The sequence below is a fragment of the Elgaria multicarinata genome, chromosome 22 (genome assembly GCF_023053635.1).
Source record: "Elgaria multicarinata webbii isolate HBS135686 ecotype San Diego chromosome 22, rElgMul1.1.pri, whole genome shotgun sequence".
Taxonomy (NCBI): Eukaryota; Metazoa; Chordata; class Lepidosauria; order Squamata; family Anguidae; genus Elgaria; species Elgaria multicarinata.
The window spans coordinates 12,217,920-12,239,520 of NC_086192.1; the positions used below are offsets into that span (position 1 = coordinate 12,217,920).

The 21,601-nt window shown below is 47.2% G+C and overlaps 1 protein-coding gene across 1 annotated transcript; it reads right to left on the reverse strand.

Moving 5' to 3' along the window:
* Positions 1-1,135: 1,135 nt before the first annotated feature.
* NCF1 (neutrophil cytosolic factor 1) lies at positions 1,136-17,187 on the reverse strand. Its single transcript, XM_063146389.1, has 11 exons — positions 17,051-17,187; positions 15,233-15,313; positions 13,352-13,427; positions 10,709-10,874; positions 9,174-9,229; positions 7,745-7,867; positions 7,029-7,136; positions 6,285-6,402; positions 5,045-5,152; positions 3,784-3,926; positions 1,136-2,228 (listed from the first exon to the last, which is right to left on the reverse strand). Exons 1-11 carry the CDS (start codon positions 17,126-17,128, stop codon positions 2,119-2,121), a joined length of 1,167 nt encoding a protein of 388 aa, XP_063002459.1. The 5' UTR covers positions 17,129-17,187; the 3' UTR covers positions 1,136-2,118.
* Positions 17,188-21,601: the final 4,414 nt, after the last annotated feature.

Below are 21,601 nucleotides of genomic sequence, written 5' to 3' on the forward strand. Positions count from 1 at the left end.
AGAATAGCAACGTTGGAAGGGGCCTACAAGGCCATCGAGTCCAACCCCCTGCTCAATGCAGGAATCCACCCTAAAGCATCCCCGACAGATGGTTGTCCAGCTGCCTCTTGAATGTCTCTAGTGTGGGAGAGCCCACAACCTCCCTAGGTAACTGATTCCACTGTCGTACTGCTCTAACAGTCAGGGAGTTTTTCCTGATGTCCAGCTGGAATCTGGCTTCCTTTAACTTGAGCCCGTTATTCCGTGTCCTGCACTCTGGGAGGATCGAGAAGAGATCCTGGCCCTCTTCTGTGTGACAACCTTTTAAATATTTGAAGAGTGTTCTCATGTCTCCCCTTAATCTTCTCTTCTCCAGGCTAAACAGGCCCAGTTCTTTCAGTCTCTCCTCATAGGGCTTTGTTTCCAGACCCCTGATCATCCTGGTTGCCCTCCTCTGAACACGCTCCAGCTTGTCTGCGTCCTTCTTGAAGTGTGGAGCCCAGAACTGGACGCAATACTCTAGATGAGGCCTAACCAGGGCTGAATAGAGAGGAACCAGTACCTTACGCGATTTGGAAGCTATACTTCTATTAACGCATCCCAAAATAGCATTGGCCTTTCTTGCAGCCACATCGCACTGTTGGCTCATATTCAGCTTGCGATCTACAACAACTCCAAGATCCTTCTCGGTTGTAGTCTTGCTGAGGAATTTTAAAGACCGGAAAATGAGGATGGAGCAGGTGGAATGGTGTTATCCCAAACAAGGCACGGCTGGCTGGCAGGAATACTGAACAAAGAATCATAGAAAAGTAGAGTTGGAAGGGGCCTCTAAAGCCATCAAGTCCAACCCCCCTGCTCAATGCAGGAATCCACCTTAAAGCAGACGGGAGCGCTGATGTTAAGAGGTGGCGTTACTGCAACTTTTTTTTTTTATGCAGCCCCACTTCTTGTAAATCACTTGCAAACAAACTGCCTCTGACGATAGCCCTGATGGAAGAGTTGCGAATTCCTTCCTTCCCGGCAAGAGTCTTACACAATATATTTTTTTTCTGGGGGAACTGCAGCTGTGAACTAAGAACGGCATAGATTTCCTCTGTGTCGCAACGGTTGTCATTTACCCAAAACTGCCTTGCTTAAAAGAAGACCGGAAATGGCATTTTCACTCCAACGTCTTTATTTATCAAACGTTTGTCCACTTGCGTATACATATAATAAGTTGAACATACATAGCCATAATTACTCCAAACGCGCTTACAAAACAGTCTATATTATTATACATCGGGGGTAAGTATTAATAGAATCCTAGCTTCATTTCTCCAGTTAATCCATTGACCACTGAACACCTGAGTCATCTGTGTCTCAATCACACTTTGACCTGTAGGATTTTACCAAAGCCAAATACGTTACGAGTCCATAAGATTTTTATGGGCCAGTTTTAAAATCTCTTCACTGGCTGCCAATTAGTTTTCGGGCAAAGTATAAAGTGCTGGTGATCACCTTTAAAGCCCTACATGATTTGGGTCCAGGTTACCTGTGGGATCGCCTTCTCACGTACAATCCGCTCCGCACACTCAGGTCCTCTGGGAAGAATTTCCTTCAGCCTGCCAAAATTAGGCTGACAGGTATTACCCAGAGGACCTTCTCTTCTGCTGCTCCCAAGACTCGTCAACTTGACAGTCTAGAAGCATTCAAGAAAACTATCAAGACTGATCTCTTCCTGCAGGCCTACCCAGGGGAATTTTAGGATGTTTTTAGAATGTTTTTAACAATGTATACTATGCTTTTAATCAGTATTTTATGCTTGCGGTTATTCCCCGCCTCGATCAAATGGAGAGGTGGGAAATATTATTATTATTATTATTATTATTATTATTATTATTATTATTATTATTAATGGGAAGAAACACACACACACACAGGAGATCTAGCACAATAGTTCCAGTCAAACTCTGCCCGATTGTGATCTTTCCACATACGTACACAAATGCCACTTGTGCATTGCTAGTAATTTAGAAGGAAGAATTGCAAAGTTCCGAATACGGTGCAGAAGCAAAGAACCTCCCAAGATCCATATTTTGACAGGCAGGTCCCTTCGGGATGACGCAGCGGGCAGAAGGATGAACCGCGGGGTCCCCTTCCTCACTTGATCTTGTTCTTTGTGCTGTCTGAGCAGCGGATCAGAATCAAATCCTTACTGGGTCTCGGAGGAATGGCTGGTTGCGCCTTACTCTCCTGCTCGTCCTTCTCGACTGTAAAATGAAAGAAAAAAGCAGGCATGTTTTCACAGCAGGTCCTTTCTGCAAGCCCCGTCTGCTGCGTTTTGTCAGGGTGGAGAAAGCCTTTCTTTCAGACCCAGCATCTGTTCCCGTCTAACCTTGAGGCTAGACAGAGGACCAGTCCTCATTGAGGTGGTCAACAAAATGCTCTGCACGTAGAGAACTAACGTGCCTGGAAATAGCCAAGCTTTCTCCCTGAGAGGCTAGTTTTCTGGGTGCAAGATGTTTGTTGTGATTTATTTATTTATTTATGTATTTATGTATTTATTAATTGCATTTATACACCGCCCCATAGCCGAAGCTCTCTGGGCAGTTTACCAAAGTTAAAAACAGTAAACGTTAAAACGAAGATACAACATTTAAAAACATAAACAGCATAAAAACACAGTATTCTTATAAAAACAGCTATTCTGGGGTCCATTAACAGCATATGTTGTTAAATGCTGTGAAATGGCCTCATCGGGGAGATCATTCTATAATTGAGGGGCCACCGTTGAAACTCCCTTGTTGATTTGTTTTGCCTGGGGGGTATTCAGTCGTGTAAGCCCCCCCCCATCTGCATGCTAGAGTGGTACAGTCCAGGCCCAGCTCAGTGAAAAGCAGGTATAGGGAAGCTTCCAGGGGAGGCTGGTGACTCCGATGTCAGTGGGGTGAACAATGGAATCAGTTGCCTGGTGAGGTTGTGGGCTCTCCCACACAAGAGGCCTTCAAGAGGCAGCTGGACAACCATCTGTCAGGGATGCTTTAGGGTGGATTCCTGCATTGAGCAGGGGGTTGGACTCGATGGCCTTGTAGGCCCCTTCCAACTCTGCTATTCTATGATTCTATGATTCTATGAATCCGCTCCGTGTTCAAGTCAGAACTCTAAAGGAGCTGTCCAAAGTCCTTCGCCACTTTTTCCCCCTTTTGTATCATGTCTGTGTTGTCCTTGTTGTTCACACAACACACTAACCCACCTTCAGTGGCTGAGTGTGGGTTGATTTGAACCATGGGTTGTTTGCTGAACTGTGGGCTAGTGTGTGGTCTCTGAACACGGCATGTTTTCCGCAGAGTGGTTTCTTGCGCTGTCTGAACTCAGCTACGGTGGCTTGCTAACCGTGCAGCGTGGCGTGTTAACCACCCTGAACAAACCAGCAACAAACCATGGGTTCCCGAAGCGGCTTGTTGAGAAAAAAATAAACCACTCTGCATGGTTAATAAGCCGCCCTGGCTGCGTTCAGACAAGAGGCTAACCCACAGTTCAAAACAAACAGTTCAAAACAAACACTCAGTTTCTAGGTATGGGTTAGCAAGTTGTGTGAACAGCCCCAATGTGTGAACAATGTGTGAACAGCCTCTCGGAGCGGCTTACAATTGATCGGTAAAGAAGACAGTCCCTGCCCTCAGGCTATTCTAAAAAAGACACGACACACAAGGAAAAGGCGATGGGGAGGGAAGAGGAAGAAAAGAAAAAGAAATGAAGGAGACTGTTCAGTATAGAAGACATTTAACTAAACAAGGGGCCTAAGGGAGATCCCCGCAAACTTACTGATGGTGCTGGCTTTGTTCAGGAGGTTGGTCTTCAGCTTCTTTCTGCTCTGCATGAATTTTATGCTGTTTCGCCTGTACGTCTCCTGGCTGATCTGCTTGCGGCTTTGATTGTGGATGCTTTTGCTGTTTCGGATGGTGGATCTGCCGTTTCGGAAGGAGAAAGGGAAAGAGTTGGGGCTTTTTTTCCCCCGGCATCTCTGCTTGACCCATCACCATAAGCACCATCAGGACATGACTTTGGGGGAGATGCACAGGGGGTGGGGGTGGGCTGGTGGCTCTGATGCCATTCTAGCTCTCTGCAAAAAAAAATGCTGGGAATTCTTGATAATGAGGATCAAGGATGCTCTGAGATCCTTTGCTCCTCACGCAGGACTACAGCTCCCAGGATTCCCTGTGCAGAGCGCGTGGCTAATATAACCTGCTATACACCTACGGTGCTGATATGCTTTTAATTAGCCAAATCTACCAAAGGCTAGCCAGAACATCTGCCCCAGTCTTCTCCAAATAAGCTGCAGTAGAAAACATCTGGAAGATGCCCGGTTGGCAAAGGCTGATCTCCGTCAACCTATTATTATTATATACCGCTCCCCATTGAAAAATTTCGGAGCGGTGTACAAGGTAAAATGAAAATAAAAACAGAATAAAACAGTTGAAACAAAATTTAAAAAGAAGCAAAAATCAGAAATCCAAGGCTGCATGTTAGAGAAAGGCTTCTTGGAATAAAGATGTTTTCAGGAGGCGCCGAAAGGAGTACAAGGTCGGAGCCTGCCTGACCTCCAGAGGCAGGGAATTCCACAGGAGGGGGGCCACCACGCTGAAGGCTCTTCCCCTGGTGGATTCCAATCGGAGGATGGATCTAGGTGGAACCACCAGGAGCAGGCCCTCGGATGACCTCAGTGACCGGGCAGGTTGGTAAGGGAGAAGGCGCTCTCTCTCTCAGGGATCCTGTCCCCAAGTTGTTTAGGGCTTTGTGCACAAGTACAAGAACCTTCAACCTGGCCCGGTAGCGAATAGGCAGCCAGTGCAGTTCCCTCAGCAGAGGAGTTCCATGCTGGAAAGGGGCAGCTCCAGACAACAGCCGAGCTGCAGCATTCTGCACTAGCTCCAGCTTCCGGAGCAGCTTCAAGGGCAGCCCCACGTAGAGCGCATTGCAGTTATCCAGCCTTGAGGCTACCAGTGCCTGTACCACCGTGGCCAAGTGATCCCTGTCCAGGAGAGGCCTACATACAGACAGACACACACACCCACACACACCCTACCTTCGTGGTGGGGCCACTTTGTTCCTCAGGTGAACGTTCTCTGCTGGGCTCTCTTCCCCTGATTTCTGCAGGTACATGGACGGGTAATAGCCAGTGGTTTCATCCTTCCTGGTATTTAAGAAATGACACGACTTGATTTTTATACACATGCCAGCAGAAGCATGTTGAGGGTGCTACTGCACACAGATTCCGAACCACAACGCTGAGTAAGTCCATTTCAAGAAATGCAAGTTGCGAATGATTTGGCTGAACCAGAAGGTCTTTGTGTCACCTAGGATCCACTTCTGGCTTTAGCTCAAGCCCTGCCTGGCTAATTCAGATACATTCTGACCGTGTGACTTTTTTAGCCATTTGCTTTAAGAACATCAGAAGAGCCCTGCTGGATCAGACCAAGGGTCCATCTAGTCCAGGACTCTGTTCACACAGTGGCCAACCAGCCATCGGCCAGGGATGAACAAGCAGGACATGGTGCAACAGCACCCTCCCGCCCATGTTCCCCAGCAACTGGTGCACACAGGCTTACTGCCTCGAATATTGGAGATAGCACACAACCATCAGGGCTAGTAGCCATGGATAGCCTTCGCCTCCAGGAATTTATCCAACCCCCTTTTAATTCCATCCAAATTGGTGGCCGTCACCACATCTTGTGGTAGCGGTTGAATCTCAATTATATTTTTGTGGGTTAGGTTCCAACTCTCTCTTTTTTTCTTTACACCTGAGACTTTGAACCTTGGGTCCCCATATATATTACCCATTACGTTGGCGTCATTAAGGATGTTCACTTGAGCCCTTCCAATGCATGCATCCAATGCATGGCGGAGACAGCGGGACCACGATCCCACCCTCAACATCATGTCCCCAACTGACCCAACCATCAATGTCCACACATTCATTTAATAGCTGATGGTGCGTAAAGTTGTACAGAAGTAGTCCTTCTGAATAAAGGACTAATTCCGACAGGATGAGAAGAAACTGAGGAAACAAATTCAGAGAGGATGGACCTCCATGCGATGGACCATGCGATGGACCTCCATGCAATGGACTTCCATGGGATGGACCTCCATGGGATGGACCTCCACGGGATGGACCTCCATGCGATGGACCTCCACGGGATGGACCTCCATGGGATGGACCTCCACAATGGATTTCTGGAGATCTCCAAGTACCAGAAACTGGAAGGACAGACCATTAGATGGTTGCCTTCATCAGTCATTCCTGGCGTGCAGCCTTGGGGCCTCACCTGACAACCCACCAACCATCAAGCAATTTATGGATAACTTCAGTGGTTTCTCCCTCCTTCAGTGTGATTTCATCTTCCTGGGCAGCTGTGTAGCCTTTTCGGACAACGTAGACCTCGCCTTAGCAGGAAAAAAAAGTTGCGAATTATGAAAGGTTCAGAGCTAACTCAGCGTTTTAAAACAAAAGCCCAAGAAATATCCCATTGCTATTTATTTAGGTTGCTTCTTTAAAACACGTGAAAAGAAGGGAGAAACGAATTCTGAGGATGCTAAACTTTGCATTTGTAGGTTGTCCTCCTGATACACATTTTCTTTCAGAAGTTAAAATCGATATACTCCAGATAGGGATCTCACAAACAATTTACCAGTTATGGATATTATTAGAGAGTTTTAGAAGAGGAAAAGCACAAAAGAACTTTTAATGTTGACCCGTAATATTATGGGATTTATTTATTTTTTAAAGTTAAGATTTAAGAGAGCTCTGTAAGGTCAAAAGGACACTGAAGGACATTTATGGAATTATTTTCATGGAAAAATCAACCTGTCAAGGTGTATGAGTTCACGCAAGTGTAATCCAGAAGCATTTATGAGGGTTTAGTTCTGGTTTGTAATTCATTTAGATGAACCAGTTTCATACATCACAACACTGTCCAGAATTAAACTAAGGTCCCTTCTCTAAATTGTACTTGGCTCGATGGCCAACTGAGACCTGAGCATCGCTGGGACAACTCAGAAGACTGTTCTACCTGCATAGTTGGGTGCTTGTTCTTCAGTTTCATCTGGACCATCCATCGGTTCTAGGTAGGCAGCGGGCACCCAACCACGTTTGTTCGTTTGCTGACAGAACCACCAGCCTGGAATGAGGAGAGAAAAGCCGCTTAGAATGTGAAACATCAGGGGAGTGTCGCCATCTTGTTTTATTAGCAAGGACTGCATTGTAACCTGTGGCTGAATGGTAGAGGCCTTGCTTTTCATGCTTAAAGTCCTAGCTTTAAGCCGCAGCAGCCTTTCCCAACCTGTGTAGTCGGGTTCCTTCTTCAAATTCATCTAGACCATCCGTCGGTTCTAGGTTATCGGCGGTTCTAGGTAGTCAACGGTTCTAGGTAGTCAACGGTTCTAGGTAGTCAACCCAACCTCCCAGCATTCAACCCAACCTCCCAGCACCCATCAGTTCTAAGTTGTCAGTGGTTCTAGGTTGCCATCGGTTCTAGGTTGTCAACCCAACCTCCCAGCATTCCTGACCATTGGCCAAATGGGAACACTGTGACTCATTGGCTCCCTTTGCCTGCCCTGCTCCTGTTGTTGGTGCTGCTGGGATTCCTCACTCCTTGCCTTTCTTTTCCTCGGATCCCTGCTCAAGGGTCTCCCTGCAGCTGCTGCAGCCAAAGTGCTGGACGATCTGACATAATGGTAAAGCCAGCCCTGCTCCATAGCCCGTGGAGGAAACCGCCACCCCTCTTACCGCTTTCGCTTTTCTCCACGACGTCCACCATGTCCCCCGTCGTGACTCCCATCTCCGTTCTGGAGCTCTTCTCATAGTCGCCAATGGCCCGATACGTCTGCAGGATGATGGGCCCCGTAATGTCTATAAGAAGAGGAGCAGTTGTGATTAGGGGACTCCCAAGAGCCAAAGGTGGTGCCTGGGTTCACTGGAGCTGGGCTCCCAAGGCATGGATTAGTCCCAGCCTATACAAGGTGAGCACACTGCATGTAGGCACGCACATAGAATCATAGAATAGCAGAGCTGGAAGGAGCCTCTAAGGCCATCCAGTCCAACCCTCTGCTCAATGCAGGAATCCACCTTAAATACCTGACAGAGGGTTGTCCAGCTGCCTCTTGAATGACTCTAGTGTGGGAGAGTCCACCACCTCCCTAGGTCACTGGTTCCATTGTCGTACTGCTCTAACAGTCAGCACGTTTTTCCTGAACATAGAATCATAGAGTAGTAGAGTTGGAAGGGGCCTACAAGGCCATCGAGTCCAACCCCCTGCTCAATGCAGGAATCCACCTTAAAGCATCTCTGACAGATGGCTGTCCAGCTGCCTCTTGAAGGCCTCTTGTGTGGGAGAGCCCACGACCAGTGGTAATAGGTTCCACTGTCGTACTGCTCTAACAGCCAGGAAGTTTTTCCTGACGTCCAGCCGGAATCTCACTTCCTGTAACTTGAGCCCGTTATTCCGTGTCCCTGCACTCTTTCAGAGTGTTTCTCCCTCACCATCGAATTGGCTGTAACTCCCTCCTTCTGGGACAAAGTAGCACAGCAGAAACTTAAAAGGTAGGCTTGAGCCCTGGCACTGCTCACTGCCATTTTAGTTAAAATAAAAAGTGGGTTTCTACTCCACAAAGAGCCTCATGTGGTACAGAGCGGTAAAGCAGCAGTTTCTGCAGCTGAAACTCTCCCCACGGCCTGAGTTCGATCCCAGCGGAAGCTGGTTTCAGGCAGCCGGCTCGGGTCGACTCAGCCTTCCATCCTCCCGAGGTCGGTAAAATGAGTACCCAGCTAGCTGGGGGAAAGGTAATCACGGCCGGGGAAGGCAACGGCGAACCACCCCGCTATAAGGCCTGCCAAGAAAACGTCAGCGAAAGCTGGCGACCCTCCAAGAGTCAGTAATGACTCAGTGCTTGCACGAGAGGTGCCTTTCCTTTTCCTTCCACTCCACATGGGAGTCTATGAATTACACCACCACCCCCTCAATTGCAATGGAACTAAGGTGAGCCCTGCTGCTGGATCAGACCAGCTTCCCACCCAGAAACTTTCATGCAAAGGCCATGTGCTCTCCAGCAACTGCTACTCAGGTAGACAACCTTGGAACATGGAGGTTCCATGTGGCCACCATAGGAAGGTACCGCAAGAAGATAGGGAAAGATTTGGCCACGTCTGTTCTCCCTACCTGCTGCAATCTTCTTGGAATCCTTTGGCATTAAAAAGGCTTCTGGTTTCTTGACGCTGCAGGAGAGGGAAGACAAAAAGCCGTTACGATATTGTAGGAGGAGTTGAAAGAATCCGATAGATACAGCAGCGGGTGGAGGGAAAGGAGCAAGTTGCCAAGAAACAGAAAAAGAACGCAGACGGTTGATTTGAGGGAAGAGCGAGGAGGAGGAGGAGTCACGGCTGGCTGAGAGAGACGTTGAGTCTTCACGAGGGAAGGGAACAATGACATCATAACATAGGTGTTGGGGGAAACCCAGCTGCTGGGAGGATTGCGGCTAAGCTCAGAGGGAACAGAGAAGTCTAAAGTCAGCACCCATGCCGATAACAAAGAAACAAAAAGTTGTGGCCTTGCATTCCCACAAGCCCTAGCGCCACTAAATCCTTTGAGGATGCAATCCTAATTTTTTTCCTGCCCTCAACGATCGTAAGCCTGTGAACTCAGAGGCTTACAAGTGCCCAATGCGCCCTTCTCATAGAATCCTAGAAGAGTAGAGTTGGAAGGGGCCTCTAAGGCCATCGAGTCCAACCCCCTGCTCAATGCAGGAATCCACCCTAAAGCATCCCTGACAGGTGGTTGTCCAGCTGCCTCTTGAAGGCCTCTAGTGTGGGAGAGCCCACCACCTCCTTAGGTCATTGGCTCTATTGTCGTACTGCTCTAATACTCAGGACATTTCCCCTGATGTTCTGCCAGAAATTGGCTTCCTGAAACTTGAGCCCATCAGTCTGTGTCTGCTCTGCATTTTTCTCTAGATGGCCTTTTTTTGCCCGTCTAGCTGAGGAGTTTCAAGGGGGAGGGAAGCAGTTGGGGGAGGCTTCAGGATAGCTCATATCCTGGCCTTTCCAGTCTCCCCCCATCCCCTGCCCACCAGAACGCCCCTTTTCCCCCTCTCCAGGATTGTGTCCCTGAATTCGGAGAGGCAGCCAGTTGGTTCTTTCAATGCCAGCTGCCAGAGGAAGAGGGATTCCAGGGTCGGAGCGCTCTCTCCAACCTCGGATCTGGGAATCCGAAGTACCGATGGCCCCTCAGATGCAGTCTAGGGGCCGTCGGATTTCTCCCTAAAGAAATTTTTTAAAATCCAGCTCCTGCCTCATGGTTCCCCTTCCCTGCCCTTCGCTTCAGTGAAGCTCCTCCGAGATAAATTTGACACTTACCAGCATTCGGAGCTCCAGATTGAGGCGAACCGCTTCGCCTCGATCCGCAGCTCCCCCGACCCGATTCGGATCCGCCTTTGGAATCGGGCTTCTACGACCCGAAACGGAGCGGAGCACAGCCCTACAGTTAAATGTTATCTCAAGAAACAGGGCTGAGAAAACCAGCAACTCGGCCCGGGCAAATGCGTTTTGGTGCACGAAGAGGAGAGAAATCGAAACCACGCAGCCACAACCCTCACAGGCTGATGTCATGTTTGGTTTTATTTAAATCCTGCCCGCCACCGCCGCCCCAGCAGGCCCGCCAACGGCCGTTAAACCAACATGACTTCCACTGCTACTCACTGGCTCACTGTCGGTGGATTCAGGTCGTCCGGTCTGACCCTGAAGAAGTTCAGCACGTGCGCGCATCGGGAGATCTTGCGAGGAAGGCTGATCAACGCAGTTGAGTACTCGGTCAGTGTGTTCTGCCGGTTTTCGGTGGATCGTTGGCTGTCGAACCACTTGGGTGCTAGACAGACGGATTGGACGGAGCTTAGAAAAAAATGTCTTCCACCAGGCTAGATTCTTGATCGATCCACTCCAGGACTGCCTGTTCTGACTGCCAGGGTCTCTCCGGGGTGTGTCTTGTGGATCAAGGTGTTTTCCGTCACCTGCTACCTGACCCTTTCAACTGGGCTTTCCCAGAGTTGAATCTACAACTGTCCGCACGTGCCACTGATGGATGGACCATCCAACCCAAAATCTAAAAGCACGGCCTCCCACTCTCCTGCTGAAAGGAATGAGAGCCGGTAGCCTGGCTTGATAACAGTGGATGTTGGTGACTCCAATATCACAGGGACAGATCTGTTCTGGGTTTTAGTCAGAACCAGTCAGAATTCTCAAGGAGTTCTCCAAAGTGCAGAGCACCACACTGACATTGGATAGCTCCTTCAGAGCTCTGACAAAACCCTGGTTCTGGATTCACTGGCCCACTGACACCGGAGTTACCAGAAAGGGATCACATAACTAAGACTTTAGCTAAGACGCCAACTTTGTATTCCTTTTGGCGCCTCCTGAAAACCTCATTATTCCAGGAAGCCTTTCCTTAATCACCAGCCACAGCTCACTGTACCTTTTGCTTCTTTTAAAAATTTATTTATTTTATTACATATATATACCACCCCACAGCCGAAGCTCTCTGGGCGGTTTACAACAATTAAAAATGGTAAACATTAAAACTATACAAAATTTAAAAACCATCAAAAACATAAAAAAACCAGTATAAAAACAACAGTATTCATTTAAAAACAACAATTCTGGGGTCCATTAAAAACAAACTTAATGTCGTTAAATGCTGTTAAAACGCCTGGGAGAAGAGAAAAGTCTTGAATTTTCATCGAATCATAGAATCATAGAATAGCAGAGTTGGAAGGGGCCTACAAGGCCATCGAGTCCAACCCCCTGCTCAAGGCAGGAATCCACCCTAAAGCATCCCGGACAGATGCTTGTCCAGCTGCCTCTTGAAGGCCTCTAGTGTGGGAGAGCTCACAACCTCCCTTGGTAACTGGTTCTATTGTCGTACTGCTCTAACAGTCAGGAAGCTTTTCCTAATGTCCAGCTGGAATCTGGCTTCCTTTAACTTGAGCCCGTTATTCCGTGTCCTGCACTCTGGGAGGATCGAGAAGAGATCCTGGCCCTCCTCTGTGTGACAACCTTTTAAGTATTTGAAGAGTGCTATCATGTCTCCCCTCAATCTTCTCTTCTACAGGCGAAACATGCCCAGTTCTTTCAGTCTAAGTCTTTAAAAGTCTTAAATCTATTTTAAAGTGTTTTATTCTTTTTTTGTTTTGTTTGAACTTGGAAGCGGTATATAAATATTGTAAATAAATAAATAAATAATGGCACAACCGCAGGGCCAACATCACCCCATCCTCACTTTCAACCACACGCGTCTATACTTGGTTCGCTGGCTGAAACAGAACCGTTCTTTCAGTTCCTCAAACCCACGCTGCTGCATGCCCACTGATTCTGACAAAACCAAAGCTCTAAATAGATTACTGTCTTACTCACAAGAGGTGAACATCTGTGTGCTGCAGCCTAGGACCCGGGTCGCCCGTTTCCCACAGCTTAATGTAAATTGGGGACCTTGGGGCGTGGCAATGGATTTTTTAAAATTCCAGGGCTTGCTGATATTGAAACATGGAGACGTTAAAAGCAAGGCTGGTGCTGAAATTTGGGGAGGTGCTGTTTTGGAGCACACATTGCAACCTAGTTATTTTATTTCCTTACCTGTTTTGCTGTAAACCGCGTCCTAACTTCCTGACAGTTAGAGTGGTACGACAATGGAACCCATGACCTAAGGAAGTTGTGGGCTCTCCCACGCTAGAGGGCTTCAAGAGGCAGCTGGACAGCCATCTGTCAGGGATGCTTTAAGGTGGATTCCTGCACTGAGCAGAGGGTTGGACTTGATGGCCTTGTAGGCCCTTCTAACTCTACTCTTCTAGGATTCTATGAGAAGGGCACGTTGGGCGCTTGTAAGCCTGAGTTCACAGGCTTACGATAGTTGAGGGCAGGAAAAAATTAGGATTGCGTCCTCAAAGGATTTAGTGGCGCTAGGGCTTGTGGGAATGCAATGCCACAACTTTTTGTTTCTTTGTTATCGGCATGGGTGCTGACTTTAGACTTCTCTTTTAAGGAGCTCTCCAAGGTCCGAGGTCAATGGGGCGGTGAAATCCCGGATTCACCGCCCCACTGTCATCGGACCGTGGAGAGCTCCTTTAGAGTTCTGTCTGGTTCCAACTGAAACCCAGAGTGGACTCACCGCCCCACTGATATCGGAGCCACCAGCCTCCACTCCCCGGATATTTAACAGATCCTACACACAAACCTACACATGGCAGGGAATCCCGGCCCAATCAGGAGTGCGTCCTTGCAGTGGCATCGTTCACACCTGTCGTGGACCAGAACACCGCCACGGATCGGCAACCTTCTCGCCAAGCGGCTTACCTGACAAATGCGGGATGATCCTGTTCTCTACATTGATATCCCCGGATTCAATTGGAAACATCTCCTTCAAAGCTTTCTAGGGAGAGAAGGGAGAGAGGAGCCTGAACATTTAGCTGAATGTCTGGGCAAAAATAATCCACCCTTTGCTTATATGGGGGGAAAAGACACACTTTCCCCCCCCCATATAAACAGCTCTAAAAATGGGGTGCGTCTTAGAATCGCGGGTGTGTCTTAGGGGGGTTTTTTTCTATTGGTGGTACTGAAATTAGTGTGCGTCTTACAATCGAAGAAATACGGTATTCTATGATTCTATGAACAGTCAGGAAGTTTTTCCTGATGGCCAGCATCAGAACATCAGACGTTTTTCCTGATGTCCATCTCCATATTGACTTAAGATTCAACTACCTGTTCAGTTGACTTCTATATGTGGAATGGCAGAGAAGGGGAAATTGACATTGGACATTGACCAGGAAACAGGGGCTGTCTTCGAGTACATAGAGACGGAACACGGGTAACTAGAAAAGCTGCGTTTCTTGAACGCATGACATCCTGACAGTGCAGCCCCCAAAAGGGTTTCCACATCGGTCCACCCAAAACATAAAACAAAACAAAAAAACAAAGTTGTTAGAAGAATCAGCAACGGACTTCTCTTTTGTGGCTTGCCTCAGCTTTCAAAAGAAGGGAAACGCCTGGCAATGTTTGGATTTCATAATACGACTCAGCCCAAGTCAGCCGGCTCAAAAATCCGAAAGAGGGTGAATACCAGAGGGGAGTCACGGGTGAGGAAGGCCTTCTCCACTTTGGGAATTTCCGTGTGGATTGGCGACACCCCTCTGAGTGCATATTGGCGACCAAGAGAGCAAGGAACCTGCTGTAGAGGTTGGAAGGGGCCTACAAGGCCACCGAGGCCAACCCCCTGCTCAATGCAGGAATCCACCCTAAAGCATCCCTGACAGAGGGCTGTCCAGCTGCCTCTTGAAGGAGTCTGGTGTGGGAGAGCCCACCACCTCCCTAGGGAACTGGATCCATTGTCGTACTGCTCTAACAGTCAGGAAGTTTTTCCTGATGTCCAGCCGGAATCTGGCTTCCTGTCACTTGAGCCCATTATTCCATATCCTGCACTCTGGGAGGATCGAGAAGAGATCCTGGCCCTCCTCTGTGTGACAACCATTTAAGTATTTGAAGAGTGCTCTCATGTCTCCCCTCCATCTTCTCTTCTCCAGGCTAAACATGCCCAGTTCTTTCAGTCTCGCCTCATAGGGCTTTATTTCCAGATCCCTGACCATCCTGGTTGCCCTCCTCTGAACACGCTCCAGCTTGTCTGCATCCTTCTTGAATTGTGGCGCTCAGAACTGGACGCAATACTCTAGATGAGGCCTAACCCGGGCCGAAAAGAGAGGAACCAGTACCTCCCGCGATTTGGAAGCTATAATTCTCTTATGCTTTCAATGAACAAGGAAGCAGATATATGTGACTACTTACAAAAACTAGAAAAAGAAAGTTTGCCTCTTCCAAAACGATGCAAAACATGTGTGCGTCACTTAAAAGTGAAGTTTTTCCCCTTTACAATTTATCTTTCCCCCATATGCAGATTTATTGCAGATTTAATCCAGATGAATTGACCACAATTTACAATTAAATCAACTACAATTTCCTGCATGTGGTGTCAGTCTGGCCAATTCAGAAGGAAGGCTCACTGTGTTTCATGGGACCTGTTCCCAGGGAAAGTATACATACTTAGGATCGCAGCCTGGCAGACCAGACCTATCCATGTTTACTCAAAAGTAAGTCCCCTATGAGTTTTACTCCTTAGTTAGTGTGCACAGGATCACAGCATTAACCTCATACTCTGAAAGCAGCACACATCAAATCCTTACTTACATGGAACTCGTATATCTCGGTGAACTTCCGATACACAACTTTTTCAGTGAGATCTTGCCACTTCACCAGAAACATGTAAACCTGACAAGGAGAGCAGATGAACACCATCAGGGTGCACAGCACTTGAGGATGGCAAGAAGACAGCCCCCTGCCCCAAGGAACTTACAAACGAGAAAACACAAAAGGAAAAACCGATGGAGGGGATGAAGAAGCATTTAGTGCAGTGGCATAGACTTGAGCTTAGATAAAGTAGGGTAGCCTTCCCCAACCTGATGCCCTCCAGATGTGCTAGGTTTCAACTCCCATCAGCCCCAGACAGCATGGCCAGGAATGCTGGGAGTTGTGGTCGAAAACATCTGTCTTTCCCCAGGTTGGGGAAAGCTGCAATAGGGCCTTCCATTAAAACACATATTGCGGAGTACGAAAGAAGCCAAAAGGATTGTATTTCTTGGGAGAGTCATTACATTTTATCTAACAGTACATTTCTGAAAGAAAACTACGAGTATATCTCACATTAACACCCACACACCCAACCTGGCTGAAATTTGATGTGAATCCTACTTGATATGAATCCTATTGATTGTGATGAAGTTAACTGCTAAAGACACTTAGGATTACAGCTTGATTTTAATGCCATGCTCATGATTCGATTCTACTTTTTACGGGAAAGGAAGGTCAGGAGGGGTTGTGGAGAGCACTTGGTAGAAAAGGTGGGCTTTGAAAAATGTATTTAATATTGGCTCTGTTCAGAAGACACCTTAAACCATGGCTTTAGCCATGGTGAATAAAGCAAAAAGCCTTATTCTCCGTGATTAAAGCCATGGTTTAAGGTGCCTTCTGAACACGGCCTGGCTTTCTGGCTTAACCACCATAGTTAAAGCCAAGGTGTCTTCTGCATGGTCCTGTTACCTTTCTATATTACGTTTATTTATTTATTTCTTAAATTTGTATACCGCCCCATAGCCGAAGCTCTCTGGGCGGTTTACAAAAGTTAAAAACAGTGGACATTTAAAAAAAAAAAAGTATACAAAATTTAAAACCATCAAAAATATATAAAAAACAACAGTATAAAACAGTATCCATGTGGTATGTAAATTCAAGGAAACCAGCTCAAAGGCGTTGGGTATCTTCAGTCTGGAGAAGAGGTGATATGGTGGTCGCCAACTTGAGATATGTGAAGGGCTATCACATCGAAGATGGAGCCAAGAGGGCAGGACCCGAACTGATGTGCTCCAATTTCAAGGCAGGGCGCTTTGACTAAACGTTAGGAAGAGCTTCCTGGTTGTACAAGCTGTTTGACGCTCAGATGGGCTCAGTCCTGCTGCCTGAAATCCTTTCAACTGAAGACTTGGAGATTGAACCCTGGAGCCTGCAATACGCAGTAAATTCTCTTCCTCTGTGTTGTGGCTCTTCCTAACCCTGTCATTCACACAAATATTCCCATTCCAGTTCACTAGACCAGGATGGGCAGATCTCCGGATGTTATGTGCCAGAAGCCCTTGCCAGCACAGGCAAATAGTCAGGAACGCTGGGTGTGGTTTTTATGCTTTTGATGGTTTTAAATTTCTGTATATTTCTTTTTAATGTTCACTGTTTTAAACGTTTGTAAACCGCCCAGAGAGCTTCAGCTATGGGGCGGTATATAAATGTAATAAAAAATAAATTAATTAATTAAAATAAAAGATCTGGACAGCGACTTTCTGCACACCAGCTGCCTGCTCCACCCACCCACCCACCCACACCCATGAACCTAAACTGGGCTGAATCAGATACTTGCAAATGTATCCGAGGCAATTGCATTAATTTCCAGGTACTTACATAGTGTTGGCTTGGGAAAAATCTCTTCTCGTAGCCAAGAAGTTCAATATGTCTGATGTAGGTGCCAGAGTCCCCCATGGTTGCTGCTGGATAGCTCAGATCGTTTTGGGCTATTCCTGGAGATTATCACAACCTCTCTCTCTCTCTTTCTCTCTCTCTCCAAGCTGTGCTAAGCGGGCTGCAACTTTTATCTCTTCGAAAGAGGAAGTTTGATTTTCCCACATTGTTTGTCCATTATGTGGGTTTAAGTGTGTACGTGTGTGTGTGTGTGTGTTCTTTCTCTTTTCCTGTTCTGCTTTCCATTTTCTGCACCTGTTGCTCATTCCTGGGGGAGTGCCAAACCCCAACCCACCAAACGGCAGGGGTGCGTCTGCCTCCCCAATTCTGGTGACTAGGGCCATAGCTAGACCTAAGGTTTATCCCTGGATCGTCCAGGGGTCAAACCTGTTCATCTAGGTGACACAAAGGGGATCCAGTGCTCAGGCAGGGGCGAACCCTGGATGATCCCAGGATAAACCTTAGGTCTAGCTGTGGCCTTGGATTAACACAATAAACCATTCTTAAAAGATAAGATTCAACTAGCCAGGCCCGTCTGACGTTATATCTGCATTGTGGAAACCTCACACCTGAAGAGAGTCTGTGGAAACAGAAGTTCTAGAATAAAACTTCCTGACTGTTAGAGCAGTACGACAATGGAACCAGTTACCTAGGGAGGTTGTGGGCTCTCCCACACTCGAGGCCTTCAAGAGGCAGCTGGACAACCATCTGTCAGGGATGCTTTAGGGTGGATTCCTGCATTGAGCAGGGGGTTGGACTCGATGGCCTTGTAGGCCCCTTCCAACTCTGCTATTCTATGATTCTATGATCAGGAAAAACTTCCTGACTGTTAGAGCAGTACGACAATGGAATCAGTGACCTAGGGAGGTTGTGGGCTCTCCCACACTAGAGGCCTTCAAGAGGCAGCTGGACAGCCCTCTGTCAGGGATGCTTTAGGGTGGATTCCTGCCTTGAGCAGGGAGTTGGACTCGATAGCCTTGTAGGCCCCTTCCAACTCTGCTATTCTATGGTTCTATGATTCTATGAATAGGATTAGCTGTTTCTGCTGCAGCAACACACTTCTAGCACATATGCAGGTTATGCTCTTAAATAATCCCAAATTCGTTCTTGGTCACACTCAGGTCCTCTGGGGTGAACTTACTTCAGTCAGCTAAAACTAGGCTGACATCAGTTTCCCAGAGGACCTTTTCTTCTGTCGCCCCCCAGATTGTGGAAGGGCCTGCCAGAGGAGATGCGTAAAATTAACTCTCTTTGTGATTTTAAAGCAGCCTTAAAGACTAGCCTTTTCCAGCAGGCCTTCCCAGATCAACGTAAAATCAAGAATTTTTAAGATGTGTTATTCCTGTACTAACGTTGTTGCTCACCTCGATCCAAAGGGAGAGGTGGGTAAGAAATATTATTATTATTATTATTATTATTATTATTATTATTATTATTATTATTATGCCAAGCGACACCCATCTTTTAACTGTGAATTTGTTTTCCTGAGGGGAGACAGGATAGAGGTGGACAAAATTATGCATGGTGTGGAGAACGTGGACAGGGAGACATTTTTCTCCCGCTTTCAATATACCGGAACCCAGGGTTATCCCATGAAACTGATTGGTGAGAGATCCAGGACAAATAAAAGGAAGGACTTCTTCACACAGTGCAGAGTTAAATTATGGAACTCACTCCCACAAGATGTAGTGATGGCCACCAGTCTGGATGGCTTCAAAAGGGAGTTGGAGAAGTTCCTGGAGGCGAAGGTTATCCAGGGCTACTAGCCCTGATGGTTGTGTGCTATCTCCAGTATTTGAGGCAATAAGCCTGTGTGCACCAGTTGCTGGGGAACATGGGCGGGAGGGTGCTGTCGCACCATGGCATGCTTGTTCATCCCTAGCCGATGGCTGGTTGGCCACTGTGTGAACAGAGTCCTGGACTAGATGGACCCTTGGTCTGATCCAGCAGGGCATTTCTTAGGTTCTTCACTTCTATAAATGATTTCTGGAAATCATTACATGGCTGGGTCACAGATGCCTCCAAACGAAGAACTGCCTGAAGCGCTTATTCATTTGTCTGCATGTTGCAGCTTGGGATACTACGTTGTCTTCCCTCTTCCCCATGCCTTCGCAATGACGGAGGCAGCTTCTGCTGTGGACGGCGGTGCTGTAATGAACAAGTACAAGGGTGTCCTAGTCACTGAGACAGCAATGCTGCATGTATAAGATGATCCACCGATTCCATATTTACCCAAGTGAAAATACTTGCAGTAAAAGGATGGTACCACTAGAGGCGCCCAAACGCACATACGCAGAAACAGACATGAAAGAAAAGGGGAAAAGGATACAGGGTCTTTCGAGGACGTCACCAGCGAGGATGACAAAAGTCCGCCTATACGCAAGGCCCTGTTGCTACAAAAGGAGACGGGGATTTGAAGGACATGTGACCCTGGGGAAACGGAACTCAACGCAGTAAAGGGAAAGATTCGATGGCAGGGAGAGATATTATTATTATTATTATTATTATTATTATTATTATTATTATTATTATTATTTATTGCATTTATATCCCGCCTTTTTTCCTCCAATGAACCCGAGGCAGCAGATATAATCCTCCTCTCCATATTGCCCTTACAACAACCCTGTGAGGTAGGCTGAGCTGAGAGTCTGTGACTGGCCCAAAGTCACCCAGTGGGTTTCCATGGCCGAGTGGGGACTAGAACCCGGATCTCCAGACTCCTTGTCTGATACTTTAGCGACTACACCACACGTCATAGAATCATAGAATAGTAAAGTTGGAAGGGGCCTATAAGGTCATCAAGTCCAACCCCTGCTCAATGCAGGAATCCACTCTAAAGCATACATGACAGAGGGTTGTCCATCTGCCTCTTGAAGGCCTTGAGTGTGGGAGAGCCCACCACCTCCCTAGGTAACTGGTTCCATTGTCGGACTGCTCTAACAGTCAGGAAGTTTTTCCTGATGTCCAGCCGGAATCTGACTTCCTGTCACTTGAGCCCGTTATTACATGTCCTGCACTCTGGGAGGATCGAGAAGAGATCCTGGCCCTCCTCTGTGTGACAACTTTTCAAGTATTTGAAGAGTGCTTTCATGTCTCCCCTCCGTCTTCTCTTCTCCAGGCTAAACATGCCCAGTTCCTTCAGTCTCTCCTCATAGGGCTTTGTTTCCAGACCCCTGATCATCCTGGTTGCCCTCCTCTGAACACGCTCCAGCTTGTCTGCATCCTTCTTGAATTGTGGAGCCCAGAACTGGACGCAATACTCTAGATGAGGCCTAACCAGGGCCGAATAGAGGAACAAGTACCTCACGTGATTTGGAAGCTATACTTCTATGAATGCAGCCCAAAATAGCATTGGCCTTTCTTGCAGCCATATTCACTTAAGTGTGGCATGCAACGTTATGGTGCATTTAAAAACAACAACGCGTGAGGAGACGCCTCGACTACGACGTGCAGCTCTTCCCTTCCCATGACCACACACTGGTAATAATAATATCATTTCTATACTGTCCAGTAACCAAGACGCTCTGTGTTTCACAACTCACAAAAAATACAACCACAACCTTATAAACATAAACACCACCCAATACCACATAATATGACATTATAATAAAACACAAGCTAAATATTTTAATATACAAAATTTAAAGCACTTTAAATAGCTTAAAACAATTTCAATAACAGACCAGTGCAGGCAGCTGACATATGTGCCCCATCACAAGCCATTAAATGCCTGAGAGTGGAGGGCCATCTTTAACTTGGGGCTGAAAAGTTGACAGTGTTGGAGCTAGATGGCTCTCAGTGGGGAACTCATTCCAGGGGGCCACCACCGTGAAGGCCCTCTCCCTTGCCGCCTTCCGAACCTGTAGTTTGTGACCTACAAAGTCCTATACAGCTTGGGATCAGGCTCACTGGAAGACTACATTCTCCCATCCAGTTCATTAGATCTTCTGGAGAGGTCCTTCTTTCGTGCCACTGTCAGAGCCACGTTTGGTGGTGACCTGAAAGAGGGCCGTTTCGTGGCCACTCCATGACAATAGAAGGTATGCTTCCCCCCTACCCCACTGTCCTTCCTCCAGGAGATAGATATCACTTTATTTAAGAAGGCCTTTAACCTGTAGGTGGGTCTGGTGGGTTGAGTGCTATTTTTAATACTTTTTTTTCTGTTTTGGTTACGTTTTTATTGTATTTTAGTCCATTTTAATTGGTTGTGTAAGCCGCCCTGCATGCCACTTTTTGGTAGAAATGCAGAGTACAAATAAAATAAAGAATTCACTGCAAGCCAGGATTCAGAAGCAACCTACTTATCATTCTGGAGAAGCAGGGCTGTAGAGTTTTACTCAGGAGAGTCAACGATTAGCTCTTAGGGTGAATTGGTTTGCTCATGCCCTCCTTCCGTAAAAGGGACAAAGGTCTGTTCCTGTGAAGCATTGCTGAACATGTATTCAACAGCCCTACAGATTAAGAGGTAATTTGCGTACGTGCCACATTCTAGCA

Bases quoted from the DNA above. Each gene is read 5' to 3' on its own strand.
- NCF1 (XM_063146389.1), bottom strand. From the start codon at position 17,128: ATGGGGGACTCTGGCACCTACATCAGACATATTGAACTTCTTGGCTAC. The intron at 15,314-17,050 runs GTAAGTACCTGG...TCTCCTTGTCAG, and splicing joins TTTTCCCAAGCCAACACTAT to GTTTACATGTTTCTGGTGAA. The intron at 2,229-3,783 runs GTAAGTTTGCGG...TTCATTTTACAG, and splicing joins GAACAAAGCCAGCACCATCA to TCGAGAAGGACGAGCAGGAG.